The sequence below is a fragment of the Otolemur garnettii genome, unplaced genomic scaffold (assembly GCF_000181295.1).
Source record: "Otolemur garnettii isolate 467f Iridium unplaced genomic scaffold, OtoGar3 scaffold00053, whole genome shotgun sequence".
In the NCBI taxonomy this organism is placed as follows: domain Eukaryota; kingdom Metazoa; phylum Chordata; class Mammalia; order Primates; family Galagidae; genus Otolemur; species Otolemur garnettii.
In genome coordinates, this window is record NW_003852448.1 from 1,951,272 (window position 1) to 1,961,775 (window position 10,504).

Here is a 10,504-nt window from a genome sequence, read left to right on the forward strand (position 1 = left end):
GGCCGGGGCTGGGTTTGAACCTGCCACCTCCAGCATGTAGGGCTGGTACCCTTCTCCTTTAAACCACAGGCACTGCCCAGATGCATTTTTTTAAAGCTAAAATTCTCTGTCAAACACTACAGCCTAGACATTTCAAGATCCCCCAAATATGGAATATTCCAGGCTTTCGGTTCTAGGTAACCCAGCACAAGGCACACACGGCTGTACATTTATTTGAAAGCCAATGTGACTCTTCTTACTAGAAGAGCGCAGAGCCCCCAGACCAGACACTGCCCACACTACCTTGGATGTTCCTCTGCAGCCTCTCGATGAACGCGGCCAGGTCCCGAGTCTCTTTGAGGATTCGCTCAGTTTTCTTATTCTCCTTTTGGCTACTTGTTAACACTCGAGTGAGCTGGCAGAAAATTAGTTTGATTGTAAATAATAGGGAAGCTTTGGTTTCCAGTTGTCGCCTCTTCTAAGCAACAAAATATTATATAATCCAGAATATAGAGTAGAGGTGTACACCATCATGGGAACCAAGGTTAATATCTGGCATTACAAATTATTGACTAAGTGGTTAACAAAATACGTTATTTACAACCCACCCAGTGTGAGAGAAGATGGTATACTTTTATTTCATTTTACTTATTTTTCTTGAGACAGAATCTCACTTTGTCACTCTCGGTAGAGTGCTGTGCTGTTGTAGCTCACAGTCGTCTGAGCAAAAGCGAGGCCTCATCTCTGAAAATAGCCAGGCGTTGTAGTGGGCACCTTTAGTCTCAGCTTCTGGGGAGGCTAAGGCAAGAGGATCACTTGAGCCCAAGAGTTTGAAGTTGCTTGAGCTCAGGCAAACAACCCGCCTTGTACTCCCAGAGTGCTAGGATTACAGGCATGAGCCACCATGCCAGGCCTGATGCTTTATTTTTAAAAGCAGTGGAATTGGCTGTCAAACCACAGATTTTTCCAGAATCTATACTGAGAAGATCCTCTATTCACTTTAGGACCCAAATATGCAGAATACAGAAAGCAAACTTTACTAATTTGTGTGGTGTATGAGACTATTGTCTCTAGAGATTAAGAACATGGAGTCAGGCAAGGTAGGAGTTAGACCTGATTCTGCCAGCCCGTGGACCTGGATATCACCAAGCTCTATCTGTAGTGCTGGGGTGACAATAACACTTGCCTCCTGGGGCCATCGTGAGAACTCAGCAAGATGATGGGTAGAAGCTGGGGCTGAGCTGCCCTCAGCTGTTACTTTTATTGGGAATTTTATAATTTGTTGAAAGAAAGATTGTCTGTAATTTTCGAGAATGTAAAGTAACTGAGATAGGGTCTAAAATCGTTTTTTAGTTAAGACCAAAGAGAATCTCCTTTAACAAACAGAATTTGTTTTAATCAGCTTATCCCTTCCTACCAATGTTTGCTTGATGAGGTGCTTAAAGTCCCCACTTAAACCCTCAGACATTTTCCAAAGCATCATTAATTCTGAATTAACAGGAAGCAAGCTAGTACTTTTTTAGGGCCTGTGGTATGTGTGCGTGTTGAGAGACGGACCAGACATACCCAGGTGTATGTGATCCACAGATATACGACCGCATTTTATATACAGACATGTGCGTATACACGTGCACACACACAATTCATAAGTGAAAAACAGTCCTACCTCCTCAGCTGCAGAAGAGATTCGTGTTTAGGTCACTAAAAGCCATTCACATGGCACAGGCTAAACAGTATAAGTAATTCCCCAGTGACATAAAATGAGCTCACTCGCCATTCAAAGTCCTAAAGTCCGAACCACCCTGAAGCCTGAATGTTGCACAGACACCGTGTCATAAGGACTGTGCCCTGCTGGCTCAGCCCAGAAGTCCCCAGAGTGCCTCACAGGTGTGCGGCGGCATGCCTTGTGCTCACCACATGCTCGGTTAAAGACTGAATTTAGGAGAAGAAACCCCAGGGATTTTTTTAATCCTGTTCCACCTCTACGCTGTGGTTCAGAGGAGAAATTGGAAGCCCAAGAGCAGAGTGACTGCCCAACTCTTTTGTCAGCAGAAGTGACAACAGAAATTAAGGCGGAAGCCTTTTCCCAAGAGAGCACAACCACCGGTAGGGGTAAAACCAGTTTAATGATAAAATACCTGAAGCACAGCTCCTGGGAAGGAGAGGCTGCATGACCTAAGCAGACCCTTCCGGACGGCCCCAAGGCAACTGCTCATGAGTTTTGGAAAAGAACCAGTTGCCGGTTCTTTATGGAAGAAATTTACCTTCTTTTGCAGGTTGTCTGTCTCTTTCGCAACACTTTCAAGTTTAAACTTCGCCAGTTCCTTTTGCATATTTTCTTTCAATAATGATTCCTAAGAAGAAGGAAGGAAAAAATTACAGTGCCCCCAAGTAAAATGCTCTGGTTCTTCAGTGAGAAGCACTGATTATTTCCTTTTTGGATCACAGAAAAAATTTCTTCTTTCCTTGAAACTGTCATTAATACAAAAGAAAATAGGTCCAGGTGCGGTGGCTCACGCCTGTAATCCCAGTATTCCGGGATGCTGAGATAGGAGGATCCCTTGATCTCAGGAGTTCAAGACTAGCCTGAGCAAGGGGGAAACCCTGTCTCTAGAAAAATTAAAAAAACTAGCCAGGCAGGCGGTGCCTGTGGCTCAATGGGTAGGGCGCTGGCCCCCTGGTGGACTTTGTCTTATTCCACAAGCAGACGCAGAACCACAGGGCAGACTTATAAGGAGACATCTAAGGGGTAACTCAAACAACCAGAGTTGCCCAGCAGAGAAATAAGTTAGTGTGTGAGACAGGGAGGTCCCTGTTGCTGGTCTCGGTCCAGGGAAGCAATGGAAGTGAGGCTCCTGCCGTGGCCGGACAGACAGAGCGACCCTTCCCACCCACTGACTCTCCAAGACATGGGATCCACATTTCCACTGGCCTCTGTATCCCCAGGACCTACCCGGAGATCCTCAGTTGTGTTTTCCAGTTTGGACAAAATTCCATAGGGGAGGGAGATAATGCCCGTGAGGTTCATAGAAAGAACGGCATCGCTAATGTCGTCCAAGTTGTTCAGCAGCACGCCGACACACTCGTCATCACAAGCTGAAAGAAAAAGAAACAGAGTTAATAGAATGTGATCTGCCCAAACTCCCAGGGCCTGCACGAGCCACTCTGTGATCACTACAGGTGCCAGAGCACACGGTGAGACCCCACAGCGCCTCTGAGCTCATTCACCCCAGCTGTGCCATGGGGGGACGGCAGGAAGGGCGAGCCTCTGTTCTCTACTGATGATGCCAAGACTCAGATCAGGTAAGTGGCTTCCCTGGGACACACAGAAAGAAACAGCTGAGCCTGAGAGTGGCGCCCGGGGCTGCCTCGAGGTTCCCCCCTACACCTACAGTGGCTTGCACATTGGGACCCACTGCAGTGGAACCCCGTGTTTCCTCTCAGAGCTGCTCTGCACCTCCTCCGACAGTTTGCAAGTCCAAAGGAAGGACACTGGAGAAAATAATGGGGGTGTTTGTGCTGATAATAAATGCAAAATCAAAAGTGGAAAAACTCCCTGATGCCATGACCCTAACCTTCCTTCCCTCACCATGAACCACTGAGAAGACATCCCTTGTGCACTGGCTGGAAAAAGAAATCAGAACTGGAAAAACCAAACAAAAATCCATAATAGCCAGGAGCAGAGGCTACTGTGAAATCTGGGTAACACAAATGAAGTCCCACACAGGTGTGTTCTCTCCTACTCCGGCACGCTTTCGGCTCCACCAGGGGAAGTATTAATGTGGTGAAACAAGGAAGCTGAGATTACTGAGCTGCTTTGAGTGCCTGAGAAATAAATGCTGGCCTCTTAGGACCTCCTGCCTCCCCCGAAAAGGCACAACTAAAGTTCAGTTCAGCTGAGGCAGCAGCAACCTAAGCTTAGGAAATGATAAAATAAAAAAATAAATCAATAGCACATCCCGTATCCTGCTATGTGACAGGGTGACATTCCACTTCTTTCCTCACACATTTGAAAGGAAGAGTCACTATTACACCTTTACAGGAGAAATACCCACAGACACAGTTGCCTTCCACCAGTGTGTGCCTCGGCTCACAGTCCTCACACCGGAGCCCCGAGGTCCCCGGCCTGCACATGCACTGCCCGGACGCACGGTCACACTCGTTGTGGACAGAGCCGTGGGGGCTGCAGTCACACTTTTGGCAACTGCCCCCTGGCATTTGAGGGTTTCCATAGTAGCCCGAGGAGCACCTACAAAAAAGAAAGGATGTAGGGATGGAGAGCTCGGTCAGCACAGGGAAGTAACGCCATGGCCAGCTTTGCCCCAGTACAGCGGGCACTTCTGTCAAATGGAACAGGAAGCCCACAGGACCGTTAGCCCCAGGAGAACTGATTCTGGGATGGTAACAAGGCCCCATAGCAATCCTGCACATCTGATTTGATAATGACGCCCAAAGCACTGTAGTAAATACGTCTAACACTTCGTAAGAGGAGACACACCCAGCAACTTCCTCCTAACGATTCAGCAGCATACCTTTCACAGTACTGCCCTTCGTAGCCCGACAGACAGGCGTCACAACGGAAATCACTGTCACCCTCCAAGACGCAGGTGGGGCTGAAACTGGAAGGAAAGCATTTCTCATTGAATGTTCAGATGTACAACTTCCAATCTTGAAGGTACGTATTCATTACTCTTAGAACAGACCCACCAACCTGTTCTCAAAGTTACGTGATTACACTGGGTGACCACACAGGCGTTTTAGAGCTTCCCTCTACAAAGAAGGGGAAGATAAACAAGAGACGTGTAATCAAGGGAAGTGTCGGGCATGTCTCACTCCCAGAAGACATTCACGAGGCCCTGCCTAGTGCCACCCGTGTGGGTGCTGAGCAGGAGAAAGTCACCCAGCAACTTAGTAGGTGACAAGAGGGAACAACTATGAGCCAGGCTGAAAAGCAGCAGGGAGAAGGGGGCTGAGCAAGTGCTGCTGAAAAGAACGTTATTGACTATAATGAAAGGCAAGCAGGACAAGTCATCGGTAACAAAGGCAAGGATGGGTGTGGAATTTGAAAATAAATGGACTTAAAGATAGGGAGAGAGACGGCTCAGTGCCTGTGGCTCAAGTGCCTAAGGCACCAGCCACATACACCTAAGGTGGCGGGTTCGAATCCAGCCCGGGCTGCCAAACAACAATGATGGCTGCAACCAAAAAAAAAAAAAATAGCCGGGCGTTGTGGCGGGTGCCTGTGGTCCCAGCTACTTGGGAGGTGGAGGCAGGAGACTCGCTTGAGCCCAGGAGTTGGAGGTTGCTGTGAGCTGTGATGCCATAGCACTCTACCCAGGGGGATAGCTTGAGGCTCTGTCTCAATAAATAAATAAATAAATAAAAAGATAGGGGGAGAGTCAGGTGGCAGGCTATTAAAAGCAGAATGGTGGAGCTACTCAGAATTTAATACTCTATTGGAATCCTTTCTTTCTCAGCAGCCTCTGCCTCCACATTTTCTATTACTCCTGCGCCATCTAGAGGATAAACTGGGTACCTGAACTCCATTGGCAAAACAAAAACTCCCCCAAACCCAAGTCTAGTTCTTTTTTGGCTAGTAAGATGAAGTTTCCAGCATGAGTTATCAGCCCTACGCCAATTCTGATTTTTTCCTTCCTTAACAGTAAAGGTTCACACTTCAGTGGAAACACAAAATATGTAGAAAATAAAGCATGTATTTTGCCGTCTCTCAGACTCAGAGTGCACATACAATGTTCACATCCTCACAGTCTCTTCTTAGCAACCCAAACTTTAATTATTAAAGTGGGCCCTGGAAGATTAAAGAAATGAAATATTCACATTCACAAAGCAGAAGGGTGAAGTATGCTTCCAAATATTTCTCTGGGCACGTGTAGCCAAGGATATACATATGGATGTGAATTTTTTCCAAAGTGGTATCACACTACCTATTCAATTTCATGCTTCACCTGGCCATTTCTTCAACTGTATGCCTGCAAATCTACCTTAATGTGCTTTCAATGTATGTAGAATATTTCACTCTAGGAAAGTGCTATGATGTATTTAATCAGTCCCCTATAAGGAGATATTTCCATTTCCCCCAATTTCTTAAGCTATGCCAAGATACATTCATCTTTACATATATACACAGGTATTTCTACAGCATAGACTACAGAAATGGATTTGAATCAAAATTTTTATATAGATTCAATACAAAAAATATACTAATAAATGTTAGGATGCCTGATAATTTGTAAGGGAAGTGTAGCCAGTGCCTGCCTCTCATTTGGTACTTACCATCAATCATCACTTACTTGGAGGCAATAGAAAATAGAAGATTCAAATAAATATTAAAAAGAAAACTTCATTTTAGTATACCAAAAGTTGCCATTTGATCTTTACATGTTCAATCCCTTGCCAAAGACTCTAAGCAATAGTAAAATGCTATTTATGAAATACAATTTTCATTTGAACCAAAGAGGACCCTTTGATATTCTCATTCCCATTTAACATCTTTGGTTCTTTTTTGCATTTAGGTAATTCCGTTCAAGCATTCTGAGTACAAGGTAGAAACCTGTTCTGATTTCAGGCACTTAATGAGGACCCAGCATACATAAATCCTAACCCCATTCCCTTAAATAGTAATTGGATTCTTTTGTATTATTATTCATAAAATTAACAATTTCTATGCAGACTGGATACATAAGCTGGGGGCTACAATTAGTCTTAAAAAAAAAACTAAAGCTAGAACCCCTGTCTTTAATTGAATCGGTTCCATTCTAACATTCAATACCAACAAAGATCCTCTGCTTTTGAAAAGATTCTCGCCCTGTAATGATGAATGTTTTTCTTACAATTAACTTTTCTTGCTCCACGGAGGATATTCACTAATACAGACCGAAGCAGCCCCAGTGACCCGGCATGCCAAGCTGCACCTGTGTGGGCTCACCTGGCAGGGTGGCTGTGAGGACAGGTGCACACAGAACAGTCGCCGGCCAGGCCAGTCACCTTCCCGTAGTAGCCGGGAGCACACACGTGGCAGTGGTCACCCGCCGTGTTATCGCTGCAGTTCTGTGACCCCACATTTCAATAGAAGAAAGAAACAATGGAAAACTGTTAGAAACCAATCTGGTAACGGCTGAGCACCACCACCCACGTCTCGTATCAGCTGAGTTTTGTATTTATTCTTCTTCTTAAGGAAGGAAGAGCAGTTTTCTTCATATTTTTTAAATCCTGGAAACATTCTTAGCTCCATGACCTTCACTCATTTTAAGACTGAATTCATCCAGTATGGCCTTTATGAATCTTAAAAAATGGATTTGACTATACAGTGACCTCAAACATGATTAGAAGCACCAATTTTGCTCACAGAATTCAATGAGCACATGTAGGGAACTGAAGTGAGCAGATGATTTAGGAAACAGACAAGGAGGGAAGAAAACTCACGACTCGGAGCACCACTCACAGGCCCCTGTAACAGCCAAATATGTTTCCATTAATTGTTTTTTTAAGAGACAGGGTCTTGCTAAGTGGCCCAGGATTCCAGACTAAGGTGATTCTTATGCCTCAGCCTCCTGAGTAGTTTCGACTACATGCCACCCTGCCTAGAAGTTCCAGTTAAACTTTCTGTAATCATTTGGACAGTGGTCTTCCTATTTAAAAAAAAAAAAAAAAGAACACATTTTATAAGTTAAAAAAAAAAACACAAGAAGTTGTTGCCATCTGGCTCCAATTTAAAAGCTTCCTTTGCTCCATTCATCACTACTGACGCAGGCCCCGTGTGCAGGAATCCTCGTCTGGGGTACAAAAGGCGGGTGCCACTGCGGGGCCCCGGACACACACTCACATTCACTCAGACTTCTGTCCTTGGCAGTGAAAGATGATATGGAAAGATATCCTTTTATATGCTTTAAAAAGCCTGCTATTTTAAGTTTCTTTTAAATAAATAAAAATTCCAGTGCTTTCCATTTTCAAATTGTATTCCTGTTTTACCTCACGAAAATCAATTTTCCTGGAATCCACTCAACCCCTAATGCTGACCTCTCTTTAGAAGTAAAATTTTCAACCTCTCTCTCACAAAAAGTAAACATGCTCAATACTTGTTTTAATGACACAGCCTAAAGCTTACAAGGGAAAAGGGAAAAGCATGGAATAAGCAGAGAACACTGGAACGGATTCCGGGCTTCTCTCTGCTAACACCAGCTCCAGCATTAACTGCCCCGTACGTATGAAGGGCTGCAGGCTTCCTAGACAGACGAAGGCAAGCCGCCCAAAAGCAGAAAATTAAGGGCCTATTAGTGAGAACTGAAGTGTGGGCTCGGTTTGTTGCTGTGGAACATGCACAGAGCAGGTTCGCCAGTTTTTCAGGGGTGCAAAAAGGTTTAGTTGTATGTCTAGCCAGGTGTTGTGACAGGCGCCTGTAGTCCTAGCTGCTCAGAAGGCTGAGGCAAGAGGATCTCTTGAGCCCAAGAGGTTGAGGCTGCTGTGAGCTATGATGCCACAGCACACTACCCAAGGCAACAGAGTGAGACTCTGTCTCAAAATAAATAAATAAATAAAGTCATATGTCCCGGGTGACAGGGAGGGGAGCCTGCACCATCTCCCTGGTCCTCAGTCTCTCCACCACCTTCCAAGGGGTACTTCCCACCAATGCCTGCTAAGACCTGAAGTAGGGAGGAATATCCTAGGTACCAGATGGCAAACCACACCCCAAATGGTGCTGATGCCACCTGTATGACGATAAGCACAGGGAAGTGGGTAGGAGATTCTGTTATAGGGACAGGAACTTTCACTACACCACAAAAGGTGAAGACCAAGGAGGGACAGGAAGGTCCTGAGCTCCCAGAGCAGGGAAGACAGGACAGGTTTCAGAAGGCATCTGTGAGACGCTGACAGGTTTCACGAATAAAGCTGAACTTGTGGTTTATCTTGATGGCTCCAAAGAAAACTGCACCCAAAGGTGTGTGGTCCGAGGTGCCAGGCCCAGGAATAGCCCAAGCTGCCTACGGTGGGTTGAGCTGTGTTGAGAGTGAGTCAGAGGTTGTAAATCTATGTTAAATAGTCACTTGGCACGGATGTGATGGTCCAGATTCAAGATCTCCAGAGACTCAGGCAAGACTAGAAGGACCACTGCAACCCTGAAATTCTACACTCTGAACCCAGATACTATTTTCTGTTTAGAATGGGTTTTGGTGAAAGGAATTGGCAATAAGTGGTTACAATGTCACTGGGGACATAGAGATCTGTATGAAGGACAAGAAGCCTGAATCAGATGGGTTCTGCTTGCACCCTAGACTGCAGAAGGACAGTCTGAATTGAGACTTTTTGTCCAGTCTTCTGGAAGTTAGTGTAGCCACGGTGGTGTATTGCAACATTCAATAAACAGGCCCCGGTGGAGTCTCTGATGGGTTTGGGTAACCTCCACGTAACATCTGGAACCCCCCTGCCCCCCTACCAATCAGGCATTATTTACCCTAGAGCGACTTCTGCCATGGTGGAAGGCCACTGTTCATGCAGTGGGTTAAACAGAGTGTTATTTCTACAGCGCAAATCAACAGATCAGCTGCTGTTCTCCTAATTTTGTTCTGGTGGATTTGGGCCAGGAGAGGCAGGGTAATAATTTAATCTTCTAGAACTACTGAATCTTGTTAGAATACTTAGCTGCACCAAGGAAAGATGAAGCATGAAAAACTGATCACCTTCCACGTGGCCTCTGTCCCCGTGACTGACTAATTACATCTCACTTTATTTGCCTGAAATCAATTCTCCTCAAATCTTTAAATGAGATCTCATTTTCTCCATTAGGCCTTTGCTTTTGCCTGGGGCATGAGCATTTTAGCTATTTGCATCTTCATTAAGTCTATTTTATCTCATATGACTGGAATCATTCTTTAACGCCACATATATAATGGAGTTAGCAATGATTAACATGCATCTTTTCTTTTCTTTTGGCCGGGGCTGGGTTTGAACCCGCCACCTCCAGCAAACGGGGCGGCACCCTACTCCTTTGAGCCACAGGCGCTGCCCAACGTGCATCTTTCCTTAAGGATGAAAACATGCACTACTTCTTTTTTCAAATTCCCCCATGCACTGCCATTTTCCCAGTGGAAACTGCCTTAAAATTCCATGCACAGCAGACTCATCCTTGAGATCAGGAGAAGGAGGCGACCCATGATGGCCGAGGGCAGGCTGTGAGCCCAGGGCCCTGGTTCTTCTGTTCTGCCTGTTTCCTTGTGATTCGGCCACACCCAGGTCTCTCAGCCTTCCGGTGTGTCTTTCTTGATGGGCTGCTCATTTCCCTTCTTTGAATTTTTTACCTGAGGCAAGTTAGTCTTGGGGCAACTTATACAAGTAGCTAATCTTTCCACCCGAGTTATTGAAAGAATGGCACTCAGGAGTACGCCTCCTTGGTTTAAGCTAAATCTCAGACACACGGGTCTGTCCTCAGGGCCACAAGGCTTCCGTTGGGACACAGGAGTCTGTCCTCAGGGCCACAAGGCTTCCTTTGGGACACAGGAGTCTGTCCTCA

General features: G+C 45.6%; 1 protein-coding gene across 1 annotated transcript in view; it reads right to left on the minus strand.

Annotated features, from left to right (window-relative positions):
* The window catches only part of LAMA1 (laminin subunit alpha 1), a 158,742-nt gene that overhangs the window by 51,035 nt on the left and 97,203 nt on the right, over window positions 1–10,504 (minus strand). The window contains exons 30-35 of the mRNA XM_012806468.1: window positions 6,926–7,047; window positions 4,512–4,598; window positions 4,035–4,228; window positions 2,933–3,075; window positions 2,244–2,333; window positions 283–394 (exon numbers count right to left, since the gene is read on the minus strand). Of these exons, the coding sequence (XP_012661922.1) occupies window positions 283–394; window positions 2,244–2,333; window positions 2,933–3,075; window positions 4,035–4,228; window positions 4,512–4,598; window positions 6,926–7,047 (748 nt within the window). The remainder of the gene's footprint in view (window positions 1–282; window positions 395–2,243; window positions 2,334–2,932; window positions 3,076–4,034; window positions 4,229–4,511; window positions 4,599–6,925; window positions 7,048–10,504) is intronic.